A 17259-nucleotide genomic window follows, 5' to 3' on the forward strand; every position below is an offset into this window, starting at 1 on the left:
GTGGTAAATGGTAATACAGAAGGGGGCGTGTTCATAACAAAAGTAGTCTATGGTTAAGGATTCCTTAACTCTATACTCAGGATTGTCTATAGTTAAGTCATGATTTTCGGCGACTTATCCTTAGGAACGAAATCTTAGATTGTGCATTCCGCTCTAAGACAACAGTGAAAAGCCAAAATAGTTTTGGACTTCAAAATAAATATGCAGAATTTAATTCAGTGTAATCGAGGCATCCAGTTCTGACTAATTATCTTTTTTTAAAGAACACGAAAAATTATTTTGAATATCTATGAAAAAATTTATAAACATTTAAATCATAAAGATTCATATTTTGATTAAGTATTTCATCACGATTCCAAGAGATGGCAGTGCGTACAATATATTAAATTATTTAAAACAATTGTCTGGGCTAGGTAGAGTGTAAAAAAATACAGGATGTATACATGCTCATTTTCTATGGCCATGAGAAAAAAAATGGTTTTAGGAACAAAATAAATTGATAGATATATCCCTTAGACCTGAAATAACATGACAACATTATAACGTGTTTTAAAAAAAAAATGTAAATTGAGTTTTGAAACAGACACATCTCAAGAATAAATGATTTCTAAAGTGAATTTAAATAATAGGATGAAAAAAAGGAAAACATAAATAAAAGAAAAAATAAAAAATGTCAGATTTATTAAATCAAATGTCAAAGAGCCAATGCGGTATAAAAAAATAAAAAGAAAAAAATATATTGAAAGGTAAAATTATTACATGATTTGAAGTTTAAAAAGAATTATGAAATTTTCTAGAACGTCTAACATTACTACCTATAATAATCCGCATCGGTCTTCGTACACTCTCAAGATAATCAACTTATATTCTAAATTGATCATACAGGCTCTGTACCTTGCAAAAAAAAATATGCGAGGTGAACAATACACCTCGTATTCCCACAATAGTAATACACATAAGTTGAGTTGAGTAAAAAATGCTGGAAAACAATTCCATAAAAAATGTACACCTTATAGATTAGTCACTTTTCAAATCCATTATAACAAATAGTGGTGTCTGGTAATGATAATGTAAACGCTTAACTATGATTTGTAAAAGATCACACTAGGAAATGACTGACAACAAGATAACGGCCTATAACCTCTTCCAATGATTTCTGTCTTCTTAAAATAAACATACAAAAGTACAAAAGTTAAATCACAATACATTATGTATATAAAGCGGGATTTGATCTGAGACATTTACAAACCCTGTTGTTGCAAAAAAAAATTGATTCCAAAAAATATATCTAATATATTATGCAAAAATATACCTCCTACCCTTGGATCCCTAATTTTATTTTAAGATAAGTAAAAAAAAATATACATAAAAACTAAAAAATAAATGCAAAGCAACAAATACGAATTTTAAAGCGAGAGTTTAATTAAACGCCAGCACAGTACGAGCGGGGCGACGGTCCGAATGACCGCAGCCCCGTGCGCAGCGGAATGTCTCGGCTATCTCACTGACAAGTGTCAATAAATGCAATAATATTAATATGTATAACATACAATAGAGTTAAGTATAACGTATTCCTAGTACATATGAGATAAAACATTAAAAATAACTTGAGTATTTACCATGAAATAATGGAACATGCAATATGGCAAAATCAGAATCCATGAGGATACAATAAATATATAAGATCAATGAAACTGACTCGGACTGACTTATATTTCCCGCCTCGCCTATTACCATCCAATCCTCCGCTTCCCCGCAACTCTCCTCTTTGGGTGTCAACACGTTTGTAAAAAAAATTGTGCTTTTTTTTGAGCTTTTACTATCGCGCTTCGCCGACCGAAGCGGTTCTCATCTGTCGAAAACAATGTAGAAACGTTTCGCATCAGCAGAAAGCGCGAAAGAGATGTTTCAAATACTTAAATATAAAAAAGTATAAACATGAAAACTCTAGTTAAATGACTGAAGCGTCTTCAATAGCTGGTATAATAGAAATCACACTTAAATCAAATGTGACCCTACCGACAATATACACACCCTGAGCATTAAAACCTTAATATTACTGAATATAAGCTAAAATACTTACATGTACATATATTATTATAAAACTGTATTCTATGGAAAGGCACTGTGGTATAGGAATATCATCTCACAGCTGTAATGTTACAACTCTATCACTGTAGTTTATAAATCTTTACAGTATAATACGACGCGTTCCAATATTTAATTACGCTACGTAGAAACTTTGATCTTTTTAAAAATAAAGACATGGTTAAAGGACAAGTGTTGACGTCAGCGAACTGATGTGCAAACATTTTAAGGCACATTTAAACTAAAAGAGAACTATTCGATTGACGAGTATCAACATTAGCAAACCGTTTCATTTTTTTAAGGCACTTAGAAATTACCCAGGCCGAACTCGTCGGCTATTCTCGTGACCATTTTATGGGATAGTACAGTGTAAAAGGGATAGCGCACCGCACACTAGTTGAAAACGATCGCATCGGGAACTGAACTAAAATAAACTACATCGCAATAAATATGTCATAGATAGTGAAATATTGTCCCGAGACTAAAAATATAAGCATTATAAAAATGTAGATATATTCAACTTAAGAAAATAAATGCATCTCAAATCATCATCGGCGCTGTAAAAATAGTGGCCTCCTCCATTCAAAAAAACGACTATGTGACATCGCAATACAAAAAACAAAATCAAAAATCAGTTTTCAATCTCGTATTAAAAAAAAAAAAATGTTTTAGGCCACGCAAACACGAGAACTGTCACATGGACAGTTTGGACACTGAGATTTCATATGGGGACGAACAGATACAAAAATGACTCCCGAGAATGAACAGTACAAGCTGCGACCTCCATGTCCCCATGTCCGAACAACTCCTGAAATGACCATTTGCACACTTTTTGACACTTGTGTCCGCATGTGGTAAAACTTAAAGAGTTGCTCCTTAGACAAAAACTATCTGGTCGGTCAAGTTATCTAAATTGAAATCTGGCATGGGTCCTGAAGATCTTCAAATAAGACTTAAAAATGACTACGGCTGTCCTGGAGCTATACATTGATAATGTGCAATTATATAAATTTTTCAAATAACATTTCAATATCATTCAACACCTGGTCTTAAAGAGGTGTATAATCGGTTTGAGTGACATTTGGTGACAGAATTATGAAACATGCAATTAAATGAAATTTATCAAACCAATTATTTTAACAAATAATTTATCATAAAACAATAAGAAGCTTTACTGTTGTTTAGGGTGAATTTTTTTTTTTTAACTATCATTACATTAAATGTATTTATTTTTTTTAAACATTGATTTATCTATGAACCTAAAATGTTTATACTTAAAATCTTTGTTTAATTTTATTGAGCTGCCCACTATCGTGATGATAAAAAAGAAATGTAATTTCTACTTTAAATAGTGATTCTAATTAAAATTGTCTGAAATAGTTATTAATACCCAATCAGTTACTTAGCGCTACTTTCAGAAAGAGTAGTTTTGTAAATTACCTTATTTCTTCTAGATATTGTGTAGCACCGGAGATAATTTTTCAATCATTATCTACTTGTATTTTTTGGAATTCCGCCACTAGATATCACCGATACCGATTATACTCCGCCTTAAAAATCGATGAGGTGATCTGTAAACTCAAGTCTCACAAACTAAGTGAAATGTTTCAAAAGATATCACATTTTCGAATTTTTAAATGGACTTAAATGGCGTGTCAGAGCTACGTAGCTACGTGCAGGCATCGAGGTTGTCCGGGCAGAGGGGCGCGTCCCCCTTGAGGTAGACCTTCTCCCGGTGCATGCGCTCCATGTGTCGGGCGATGTGCATCTTCTGCTTGGCGCGGTAGACGCAGTGCGGGCACTGAAACTGGGGCTCCTTGCCGCACTCCCACTTCTGGTGGTTGCGCAGGGACGACTTGAGCTTGTAGACGCGCCCGCAGTCGGGGCAGGCGAAGCCGTCTCCCGCGCCCGGCCCCCCCACTCCCCCCGCCCCGCGCATCACCGGCACCGCCAGCCGCGCCGACCACTGCTCCCACGACAGCCCGCCAATGCGCGTGAAGCTCATGTCTTCCGCTGCAAGCACATCACAACCATCACACCTCTTTCCACAAATCCGCCTCTCACCCTCTCCGCAAGGGATCGACGGCCGCACCCGACACCGGTGAAATGAGAAATATGTTATAAGAGCTGTAAAACTTGATCAAACTGTGCCACCCTGACTTATTACACCATTGTTACACTTCCTTACTCATTCACGTATCTGCAATATTCCTGCTATTACCATTAACATGAATGGTAGGTTTATTTCATTATCAGTTTGCTTTCTTATTAAATGTCAATGTAGCAATAAATGCTATATATAGATATACAAATTTAAATTTACCGATGTGAATTACAATATGAAAAATACTGAACGACAGCCTGATGTTTGCATGTACAGTAAAAACAAAACAATGATTCGGTTGGTTGATGGTGTGCGTGAGGACAGGGAGCCGTACTAAATACCTGGCAGCCGATGAGCGCGTATTCGTACGCATAGAATCCACGAACCGAATCATTGTTTTGTTTTTACAGCAGTGTCCTAACTCAGCGGACAACTTAGACTGGTAAATTTGAAGAAAGATTGCAAATGTATGTACATTATTTAACAAACACACTCGAGTAAATCTCCAAATGTAAAAAAGTCTAATTTATTTCTCAATAAACAATAAAAAATGTCAACCTTTAACCAATGTTTGATTACTTTTTTCTTAAATTTTACAGTGGACATAGCAAATTCTTCTAGCTATAAATAGATATATTTGAAAAAGGAATTGGATGATGATTCATCAAGGTCACCATATAACAACATGGGTGTGAACGAAATGCCAGTGTTTAGCACCGTATGTAGTCAACTGTGGTGGTCGAAAAGTTAATGAAAGCTGTGTGTTGCATCCCTATAGCAATCCACAAAAAGTAAATGAGTAACGAAAAATTACAATGATGTAACTAACCAGGCGGTACACTTTCACCCCGTCTACGTGAGTATAGGCGTGCAGTGAGTCCCATATCAATGGAAGCAGCTCAAATATTGGGATCTCGGATCTACTGACAGTTCAATAAATCTTTCAGGTATTTTTTGAACTGAAAAACTCAGTTCAGACCTGGAAAATATCTGTCTTGAATTTTAAACAGAACTTTGAATTGCCGCCATTGAACTAAGGGATACTACGAGCCTACGTCTGGATGAAATTTATTTCAGAGATCACCGGTAGACGGTGACTGTTGCGAGTCTATACACATATATACACAAATGTCAAGTCGGTGATAAATAATGTTATTTAAAGTGAGCGAGTGAATCAGATAAGTGTTGAAATGTGTAAAAGGACATAATATGATATAGCGGAACATACATTCTGAATTAGTGATACAGTGAAGAATAGTACATGTACATACATAAGCGGGTATGGATTATGAAGAGGCGGGAGGCATGCAGTAAAACGGTTAATAGCGTGGCTACAGAAGAAATGTTAAAAGAAATACTCGCGTACGGTCGGCGAGACTGTGAGGGTCTACTTGAAAAGTGCCAACGAGTATAAAATCATGTCAATAAATAAAAACAAAATAATATTAAAAATAAAACATTTATTACTGTGACACCATACAAACAAAACTGTTAGAATACAAAACAAAGACTTAGGCCGTGATCGTACTGTACTTATAAAAAATAATGTTCAAAGCGCAAAGAAAAACATCGGGTACACACTAAAGTGCCGGGGGTGCCCTCTTCCTCGTCACGGGGGCCACGGGTTCCCTTTCGCCGGTCTTACCCGTTCGTCCTTGCGATTGATCCACGTCAATATTACACCCTCCCCACCTGAAACATCCGACAGGTTAGTAAAAGAAGCCGAGGGAAGGAGACTTCAAAGTCCAATGGAAACCATTTTACCATTTAGTCTGATCCGAGTCCCGATGTCCAAGCTGTCATGCGGAGCTGTAAAGGCAAATCATCAGAATAGGGAGAGGAAAGGGTACGGATCTGAAAATTAGTCATTTATAAAGCACAAAAAATGAAAACTAATAACAAAAAGTGGGTGATTTTAAAACTTTTATTTCAAATAACAGTCAACCAGAGACCCCGTATAAATAATTTATAATAATTTGAAAACATCACATTAAATCAACAATTTAGTACAAATATGAATATAAAATTTAAACAAACGTGTACATTTCGTCCACTCTACAATGGAATCGGAGACCTCCTGGAGGATCCGAACCTAAACGCTACATAAATATATCAAACGTAAATCTATTTGGAATAATCTTAGTCTAGAGCGTCGCCGACGGCACGTCTGAGAATGCCTCGGCTCGGAATCGGAGCGAGCTCCGCGGCGGACGTCGCCCGAGGCGAATGGGGCAGCGTTCCCGTCAGTCTTAAATTATTGTCTACGTCACCTCATGAAGTTGAATTGCAGGCGTCCGACGCCGAAACTGCGGAGATAATATCACTAGAGCGGAATGGATACGTACGTCCATTAGGGGAATGTCGCGCTTTCAAAATTTCAATTAAATAATATAACGTAACATATATATATTTAGAATAAATTTCTCTGAAAATAAATTATAAAAGAAAAAAAACATGTACAGTTTTGGTTCGAAAAAACTTTGGCAAATGGTGAGGGGGCGCGGCCGCCTCACATGGAGTGGCGCGCCTTCTTGGTCTTCCGGAGTTTGGTGTCGGCGAAGAGTGTCCACTCGTTGTTGTGATGCTTGCGGACGTGCACGCCCAGGTTGCCGCGCTGCTTGGCACGGTATGGGCAGTAGGGGCACGCGTGCGCGGGCGGCTTGCCCCCGCACTCCACACTCTCGTGGCGCCGCAGCGTCGACTTCCAGCGGTAGCGCTTGCCACAGTGGCGGCACTCAAAGTGGCGCGGCTGCCCTTCGCCCTCCCCCTCCCCGTCTCCTTCGCCCGCCTCCGAGCGCGGGTACTTGCCGTCATCCTCCTCCTCCTTGACGGGAGCAGGCCCGAATACCTCCGATTCGTCGGGCAGCAGGATGTCGTCCGTGTCGTCGAATTCCGTGTCCGAGTCGGCCTCCGCCTTGTGGGGGTCCTTGGCGTCTTCCTCCTTAGCCACCACGTTGTTGTTCTGCAGGATGGCCTCTCGGAGGAGCAGGCGCGCCCGGCGGGTCATCTGGACATCGGCGGCAGGGGGGGCGTCGGCTGCGCCTGCAAAAACCAAATCCTATCAATGGTCAGCTTCGGGCAGCTCATCGGCGGTCGGCGAGGCGAAATAAAAAAATAAAAAGCCAAGACACGAACGGAACGTATTTTCAGGAAATTTATTTACGACAGACATACATGAATGCAAAAATAAAATAAATAAATAAATAAATACATAACACGGGGCGGGCCGCTGCGGCCACGCCCTCTACCGAAATAAAATTTCACTACACGGATCGACGGATAAATAAATAATATAAATCATACGGAATACTCCATGCGCCATGCGTGTTAAACGATAATAAACTTTGTTAAAAATAGCAACTCAAAATACACAATTGCGAATGCCATGAATTACTTTTCTCTATAGGGTCGGATCTTCGTCAGTCGTTTCCTAGACTGTTTCCACTGAATTATTATCTCCCTTTGGGTGTCGGGACGGCGGAAATCGCGGCGTCACCTGAAAATATTTATCTACTTGAAAATAATAATCATAGACGAAAATCTAATTCATCAATTCGATAATATTAAACGTCCTTACCATTTCGATGATGGGAAGTAGAGGACGGGAATGAAATGAAACAATAGTCATCCAGTTTAAAAGATATATTGAAATCATCGGAATCTTTAAACTTGTAAAAAAATATGAACATCTCCATCGACCAACAGTATTCAAACGGAAGACAACGTTGCGGTCAGTCTAAAACTCTTTTGTTATAATTTTTAACATCAAATATAGTAATAATATATAACGCCGATTGGGGAACATTAAATCTTTGAAAGGGAAATATGTAAATATAATTTATCCTTTCAACCTTAAGAACAAAATTTTCCATATAAAATGCCATCATCAAAGATGGATCAAAGATGAGTATAAAAAGTAAAACTATAATATTATGAGAATATAAGGCACCGTAGAGGCTTCTAAAATTTAACAATATAAAGGCGGTCAGTTATCCAAGTCAGATAGGGACGGCTTGCCGGCATGCTTCTTCTCGATGTGCTTCTTGAGCTCGTTCCTGCGATGGTTTCCGTGGGAGCAGTGGGGGCACTTGTACTGGGGCTCGCGCCCGCACTCCAAGTTGATGTGGCGCACCAGATTCTTCCTGGCATTGTAAGTACGGTTGCAGTGTGGGCACTTGTAGCCCTGGGATGTGGCGTATTCCGCGCACGGCAGCTTGAAGTTCCTCCTCAGCGGGTCGGTGAGTAAATCGGAGACGTTTTCTTTCTTGATGACATCGTCATCGTCAATCTTTTCCAATTTGGTGTCGACATCGACGGGTTGCTTCGCCTCTTCAGGATCTTTCTTTTTCATTTTCAATTCATCAGGGTTCACTTTCGCGGCAGAATCGGTGGACTTCATGTCTAAAACAATAAAAACAATAAACGATCACATTCTTTTGAAAACTAAATTTGTACAATTAGTGTTACTATACTTTCAGTCGAACGGTCCATCGGGAAGATGATGTCAATTATGATAGCAATATTAGAATTATTAATTTTATTAATAAATTACCGAATTCGGGTCCAAGTGAAGTCTTTGAATCCAAATCCATCACTCCATAGTCATCCTTCGCCTTTGTTTGCTTAGTGCTGGAACGTGTAACTCTGCTTTCTGAAAGGGAACACCCCGCATAAGATATTGTGAAAATAATTCATTCATTCCAATGCAGCTTTAATAATACGGCAAGCTATGAATAATTTATTGTGTATCATAATTCATAACTGGTGACCGACTGTTCATGGGAGTCAGTAGTTCGCGAGTAATTCCCTATATACGAAGAGGAATCATAATAGAGGAGAATGATTAAATCATTATTAATTGTGGTTTAGTTCATAACTAATTGATGCTATATCACGGGTATTCTAGCAATATGGCCTATCTAACCAAAAACAGATTTAATCGTTTATTGTATATGAAATTGTTTTCGTTAATCTAATGCATTTAGTTTTGGGTCATTTTTGGTCGATTGTATGATCATATGAGCAATATCGATTGATAGCTTACTTATCGATACATATAAATACAAATATAAATTTTGACGAAAATTTCCAAATGTGTAAACAAAAAATGCCGAATTTTTAAATTTGAACAGCCTATTGTGGAGCCATACCGATCTAAATCTATCGAGGAGCTGAGGATTAAACGAATACAAGAGCACCGGTGACTGAGTTCACTATATCGACATCAAACTTAAATATTATGTGACTGTAATTTTTAGATAACTGTTTTAAACATTCGAAAAATGAAATCTTGTTTTATAACGACCCATTATTAATATTTCAGGGAAAATATTGATATTTTTTATGTTTGAGGGTGAACACGTCAGGTCCAAAACATTTAAATTACATATTATGTTGATACGAATCAATAACAACATTTTATACATGAGTCTATGGAATGAATGTAATAAAATGCTTATACCTTTTCATACAACCAGTTACGGATTTGATTCATAATTAGGTATGTGATAATGAGTAAACTGCTAACTGCTCCTAACTCATTTTATAATTAAGTTACTTGTACTCATTTAATCTTCAGCCCCTCAATTATTCCTGATCACATTAATTATTTTTATATATAAACTACTCACTCTACAGTGCTTCTCAAACTCATGGAACGTGGACCTCTAGCAGGGCTTCTACAAGGTGCCACGAAATGTTTCAGTAGAATTTCAAGTATTTACTTATGAATATTTTTACAATGATCTACGTATATTTTCAGATAAGAACGTATTATGCAAACTCTTTATTAAAATATTTATATTGACAGAAAATAATACCATCAAAAGAAGAATTGAATGCACGGAAGACAATATTAAAAGTCAATCAATATTTTGGATTAAACAGAGCAAGTTCTTTCCAATTCAGTTCTATGAATCTACTGATATTACAAATTGTGCACATTTAATAGTTTTTGTAAGATATCAGTACAGGGGGTCCTCGTTATCTGAGGGTAATTGGGACCGAAAAAATACCCTCTTCAAGCGGGACCAAAATTACTTAGTAAATGGGTTTAATTGTGACTCATTTAGAAAAGAAAAGTGAACAAGACAAAAATAGCATAGGAGTGTGGGATTGAAAGTGACCGCTGACGACTGTAAGCTATTGCTTTTTTGCATTTCCCTGCAAATTCGTAACTGCGGGGACTCAGATAATGAGGACCTCCTGTATGCAGATTTGCTTTTCTATCGGTAATTTTTTCAGCAGGAATTTTTTTAAATTTAGGGGGCCATGCTATGAAAAAGTTTGGGAAGCACTGAACTAGACAATAGTCAGTATTCGCAAAACTGTGGCAGCTCCAAACTCCTAATGAGATCGAACAGTGATAAACAATGATTAAATTTGCCTATAAAGGGACATCCATAAGTGATGTCACAATATGATTTTCAGTATTTTTTTTGAACCACCCATCCACCATCAATATAAATCTTTTACCCTTAGTAGTATAAAATGATCGATTTCAGTATGCTGTCAGATTATTCGAAAAAATGAGTTTATATTTTGTTGGTCATCTGAATCGCTTAGTCGCCAAACCCGCTCTGGGCGATTTTTCAATAAATTTAGTTTTGAATGTACGTATGCGCTATATTGATAGGTTCACCAGCCTATCGAGGTGCGAGTTTTAAATTCTGCCGTTTCATCAAAAAATCTAAATGAATATTGACCTTGAGTCACCAAATCCACTCTAGGATAAATAACAGGTTACTAAATCCGCTGTACATAGCCAGCCGACCAATCAGACATTGCGATTCAAACCATGATTTTTTAGCATACTTTAAATCGCTATACAAATGTCACCATCAACATCATCGTAAATGCATAAAACAGTTTTTCACGATTTGCACGAAACTCAAAAAATACCTCCAGAGCGGGTTTAGTGACTAAGCGACCCATGGGACTTTTATGACCCCCACCATCCCATTTGTTACAAATCAGTACATTATTATATCTGATCCCATCTTTATTTTAGGATGTGTGCCATATATGGACGACCCCGAAGTTAAATTTTATCGGAATATATTACAAAAAAATAACATTTTACATAATACATCATGGAAACATCACAACTACACATTTACTAAATTCTTGTTAGATTGATATTTCAAAGACAGGTTAAGCGTTATTTGTGTGTAAAAATACCAATAAATAAAAAGATTATAGGTATAGGATTCATATTATCTAATAAGGGAAGAGATACTATGTATTATTATACTCTACATTACTTATTAATTATAGAAAATCCCGTAGTAGGATACATTGATGTTGAATATATCTAGGATATTGTAATACATAATAATAATATATTTTATTTTACTGATAACTTCGATGTGACACTGGAAACATTTCAATAATTTATTTAAAAAAAACTGATATAACAAACCATTTCAAGAACAATCTGACAGAATTATGCATATGACAATCAAGTAATGTCATTCCAAAAGTGTGTTGATTAGCTTGCAAATTTTTCCTTTTGTTTTCCGTAAAATCGAATATTTTACAAGAAAATGACATACGATATTTTTTATCTTTTAGATATCTCACTTGATTTATCAACGCATAAAGCAGTCCGATTGAGTCTACAGCCAAAATAGGGCATCATGTAATTCAAAAGGTATTACATCACCGATATGAATGAATGTTTCTCCTTAGTTGAAATAAGAAACTCGCATATCAGTTGAGACACGCTACCGTGTTGTTTGGACAATGCTGTATTTTATGTGGCTCGGCCCTTTTTGCCAGGCAGTAGACTCAATATCCGATTTTATTCAGTAAAAAAAAAAACTTTCTCAGAGTCTCTTCTGTTTACCTTATGAATATTGGTTTAGTATGTTTTGCGTCCACAGTAGAAAGTAGCTCTGCATGAAGGGTGTCCTTCTCAAACCGTAATTTCTTATTCTGCACTCAAAGAATGTATCCAAGTTTTCATTTCAATAAGCAATAAATAAATCGATTCTCGTAAATAATCGTAATATTGCGTGAAAATTTGTAATTATTCGAACTGAAATAGCTGATCTAAATTTTCCATTATACAAATCACACCATTGGTAGAAGGTACATAAATATTAATCTAGTGCACTATTCAATATTCTCTGCTCGATAGTTGGGTTCTAACCAAATACTTTTTTAAATAACTAAAACAAACCAGCGGCATTGAACTCCTAAATTAAAATGATTATAATATAGAAATGTAATTCATAAGGATTTATGTTCCGCATTGAAAGCATATCATGGTATGCCAGAGACAATAATCAAAGAGTGAGGATCAAATAAATACAAGATTGTAAGTTTTACATGAAAACTATAAATAGGTAACTTAATTTTAAATGATCCAGTATTATTATTCCAAAAAAAAATAATGATATTTCTCTTTTTTATTGATGTTTAAAGTTAAAGTAGGTACATCGCTATACAAATAATATGCAACAACATTAGATACACAACAGTCCATGGAGTATAATCCAATGTCGGAAATAAAATGCTTATAACTCTTCATATAATGAAAAAATTAAAGTTGAATTTTTGAATATTGATTCACAACTTATTTTATTATTTTGACTTGTACATCTTAAATCCTCAGCAGCTTAATAAATTGTAATATGGAGGCGATCGGATAGATACTTTATTGTGCTTCAAGCGTAACCAAGTGCAAATAGTACACTGGTTAACTTTAAGAAAATATTATGAAGAATGTGTATCAGTACTGGAGAAGAGGACTATTTTGATGTATTCGATTATAAATATTAAGTTATTGTGAAAATATAGACTAATAACTCAGTATTCAAATTTTATTTATTGTATGTAGTGAATATTACAAACTATTAATTTAAGACGTTCACAGCATAAATTAGTATACCTAATTGTGAATGACAATGTCGGTAAATCTAAATAAAATTTAAGTATATATTTTAATAATATCATAGTAATTAATTATTATACTGATGATTGATGTAAATATAATTTGGTGGCATGTTTAAATTTATTGTATATACAATCAATACCTATATAAATATTACCGTATTCTAAAAATATGACGAAATAGATAATTAATACTGTCTATTAAAGGGAATAATTCATTCAAAAGAAAAGATTATAGTTCATATTTTATATTTACACGAATGTGTATAATATTGTTTCGGTGAATCGATAAAATACACAATCCACTAGCGAAATCATTATTTATTTTACCAACGTCATTGGTGTATTTTATGTCAATTTTTTTCTAATAAAAACAATTATAATGTGTATCATCTCCGCGAACTTAACCTCCATAGTTTTTGACACTTGCTCTGCCACAGACAATAACTGTACGTATATGGGCACATCTGTTGACAGTTCGACAGATTTAAATGGGGTAGTTAAACTGATCTGTGGTATCCCCACTAATGTACAGTTATTGTCTGTGCTATGTTCAACCTGCTACTCAAACTGTACGTGTATGGGAAGCTAATGGGCATATCGGAAAAATCAAACAGTGTATTGAAAAAGAAATGTAAATGATAAAAACAATCCAGCAATGAGTTTTACCCGTATGACGTCTTTCTACTGTAATGCAATTTTTTATGTAGTTTATTTTATTTGATATAATTGCTAAAGCCTACTTCAGACCAATATATATCTGCCCCAAAATAAACATTGTTCATATTATAGAAATTGTTTAAAATGTCCATATTTTATTGTATTCCGGTGCAGAAGTGAAAATGCACTGACAATTTATGAGTAAGTGTAGCCATGTTTGCGGGAATTTGTTTGCTGTTTCATCAGAAATAATGATACATGGAATGATATTTTGATTAAAGTACACAAATTTGTATTATGGAGTCCGTTGAAAATACATTAAATTTGATAGTAACATTTGCAGGTGTTGACATGCATTAAATTTCAAATAAAATGTTCGTGCACATAGCGGCTAAGGTTTACAAACAATTGGATCGTATGTTTGCAGACAGGCAGATGTATATTGGTCTAGCTAGGCTGAGCTTAACTTCTAGTGTGCCCAGACTTAAAATATAATTAAGAGTCGTCCATAAATGACATCATAGGTTATTGGGTATTTTACCCCGTTGTCACATTTAGTCAAAAAATATTTTACCTCCTGTTTAAATTGTTACATTTTTGAAACTCCCCCATTCATATAAAAGAAATTTGTTGAAATTGATCAATTTCAGTAGTTCTCATGTTTATGCCACATATTGTCAACCCTACTTTCTCAAATTGTCACATATTGTTAGACCCCTCCCCCTAAGATGTGACGCCATTATATGGATGACGTCTTATCAAAAATACTACCTAAAATAGTTATGCAAGAGTTAAAAAATCACTACTGTATCTTGACTGACTAAATCTAATGGATACTCACACAACAGGATGCCTTCTATTTTTCCTTTCTTTTTTACTATCTGATCACTAATTTAAGTTGAATCATAGGGTTCAAACATTCAACTTTGAATGAAAAAATACAATTAATTAAAAAAAAATCTTTATTGATCAAGTCTATGTACATCAAGTATAAATATATTATTGTTCTTAAATAATTATAACATCTTTCAGCATCTAACACAAACTAAACAGTGTAGCAAACAAATAATACTAAATAGAAACACGGCAACCTACGAATGGGTTATAGCATTTTGAATGATTCTGTTATAGTGCCACATTAATTCTATTGTAGTTGGAGAAAAAAATCTTCATACCTTCTGCATAAAGTATTACATTATTGTCACTCTAAAGCAGTGTTTCCCAATCTTTCGACATCTGTGTACACCTCTATAATTTTCGTAATACCAAGTACCCCTCAATAATTTTTCTATATTTATTTTTCCTTTTTTAGTAAATAAAAATAATAATAAACGAAAAATAAAATTCATTTATAAAATATAAATAGAAGTTATATTATAAAGAACATTCATTATAATCAATGATAAGGATGAAATTGTTCATGTTGAGACAGATCATCATAGTTTGGTTCCCTGGTTGTTAATATTTAAATTAATTTAAATCTGAGATGCGGTTCCACATCCAAAAGCCTGTTCCTTAACGCTTTCGCTGCTGAATAGATAATGAGATTTTAATTGCCCCCTTTAAAATGCACGTTAATTACATCGATCGGCCGCCTGGTCATTACGCACCGTGTGCGTCTTCCGCGTCCAAAGTATTAATGCTGAAAAAGCAACTTCACATAGATATGAAGTTGGAAAAGGCAAGATGTATTTCAGGACTTTCTCTGTTAAAACTGGATACACATGTTGAATTTGCAACCAGAATGATGTTAAAGTACACTCGTTATTTATTTTTCAAGAATCCGTCTGAAGTTAATTCCAACAATTAATTGCTCTTCTTCCCCATGCGATAAACCTTCTAGTATGGATGTATTAATGTTTGTTGCACCAGGCGCAACCAAAGTCCGGTGCAGCGCGTACCCCCACCAAACTCTTCCCGTACCCCAGGGGCTACGCGTACCACACTTTGGGAAACACTGCTCTAAAGAGTAAAGTAAATCATACAGACCCACCCGCAAAGAACAGAGGATACATTAAAAGAGCAATATGTGAATTTGATGTATGTGGGAATCGAACCCACAACCCTACAGCTTTAAAGAGAAATAAGCTCTGTCATCACTATATCGCAGGCGTTATTGAATATTCTACAAAATAACTAATTTTATGAGTGAACCAAAAACTGAATCAAGCATATCTTTTACACTACTGGTGTTTTTATTATCAATTATCGCATGCATTTCAAACTTCTATTCGGTATCAAAACTGAAAGTGATCTACCACACTCCCATTGTCATCCATCAACTTGAACATTCGTTGTTGAAACTAGAAAATTGTGTAGCTCCAAAAATACTACTTTACAGGAGGACAAAAAACATTATGGTTTCGTATACAAATATATGGTTATGGACTTACGCAATCCATGATTTGACAATCTTACAATTTTTTTAGAATCACATCGTTTGCAAGACAGGAAGATATTAACAATGGCTACTAGATGGCATTCAAAGTCAATTCTCGATTAATTCCCACCTCGATTTTTATGTGATCGACCAAAATCCATGCCTGAATTATTGCGCTGAGTTAATGTAATTATTATAGTTTAAATGTTCTTTATTTTTCGACCAATTCCATGTAAATAATTTATGCATCAGATTTTATAAGCACCTACAACCAAATGAGGTTGTGTGCCATCGATTGCTACTCATGTACGCTATCAATTTCAATAGAAACGTCAGAAAAGACATTGCCAGAACAGGAAGGTAGTTAGTTATATTCACAAAAACAAATGAACACCAGTTCACGTTCCACTTCTATTTCGGATTTCAAAGATTTAGTCACAGTTTGGCCCAGCAGTCCCGATTCGAGTCAAGTATCAATAAACATCAATGATTAAAAATCTTCACTTTCACTAATCTTAATGAATATACGAGAATTGATATTGGTCATTCGCTCGATCCCAATACAAAATTTTGTTTGTGAAAGTAATTTTCTGACTTAGTAACTGAACTACTAAACTAACTTTAGTAATCAATGTTACCAAAAATGCCAAACTGATTCAGACCAGTTTGAGATTTTCACGTGGGAACAAACCCAGATTACCGTATATAAAATAACACTTCTCATTTGGTATGTCTGCATTCAATATGTAACACTAGGCTATTTTTGTGGAATGTTCTGTATTCACAATGAAAACATTTAAATTTGGGGGCCTTTCCGCACTCTAAACGCTCATGTCTCTTCAGGGACGACTTGTATTGGTACACCTTCCTGCAATTGGCACACCCAAACTGCTGGGGGGAGGGGATAATGTTGTCTCTAACTGAACAGGGAAGCCGCGGAAGCGCAATTGGTGTCACATGTCCACCTAAAAGTAACAATTTCAGACTGTGGTATGGCTTTTACCATTGCAACATGTTAGTATATATAACACATTTGATTTGTACTGCGTAAATGGAAAATACAAAAAGCCAAGTATCTTTTTGGCATTTATAGAACTGAATTTTAGCACCAGTGTACAATATTCCATGCGAG

At 35.5% G+C, this 17259-nt stretch overlaps 1 protein-coding gene and 1 pseudogene across 9 annotated transcripts in view; both read right to left on the reverse strand.

Moving 5' to 3' along the window:
- Nucleotides 1-664: 664 nt before the first annotated feature.
- Nucleotides 665-6295, reverse strand: LOC147063222 (longitudinals lacking protein, isoforms A/B/D/L pseudogene; annotated as a pseudogene). Its single transcript, XR_015072062.1, has 2 exons — nt 5774-6295; nt 665-4101 (listed from the first exon to the last, which is right to left on the reverse strand). The product of XR_015072062.1 is annotated as a longitudinals lacking protein, isoforms A/B/D/L pseudogene (transcript).
- The window catches only part of lola (longitudinals lacking), a 36166-nt gene continuing 25006 nt past the window's right edge, over nt 6100-17259 (reverse strand). For 3 of the 8 annotated variants that reach the window (XM_085959489.1, XM_085959487.1, XM_085959488.1), the window contains exons 6-7: nt 8745-8843; nt 7820-8593 (exon numbers count right to left, since the gene is read on the reverse strand). In XM_085959489.1, the coding sequence (XP_085815615.1) occupies nt 8178-8593; nt 8745-8843 (515 nt within the window). In that variant the 3' untranslated portion in view covers nt 7820-8177. Of the gene's footprint in view, nt 7235-7819; nt 8594-8744; nt 8844-16346; nt 17093-17259 lie in introns of those variants that run through there. The other 5 variants (XM_085959484.1, XM_085959485.1, XM_085959491.1 and 2 more) reach the window with 3 other exon arrangements.

The sequence above is a fragment of the Rhyacophila brunnea genome, unplaced genomic scaffold, assembly GCF_057557595.1.
Source record: "Rhyacophila brunnea isolate RB1 unplaced genomic scaffold, BYU_Rbru_1.0 scaffold_9, whole genome shotgun sequence".
Taxonomy (NCBI): Eukaryota; Metazoa; Arthropoda; class Insecta; order Trichoptera; family Rhyacophilidae; genus Rhyacophila; species Rhyacophila brunnea.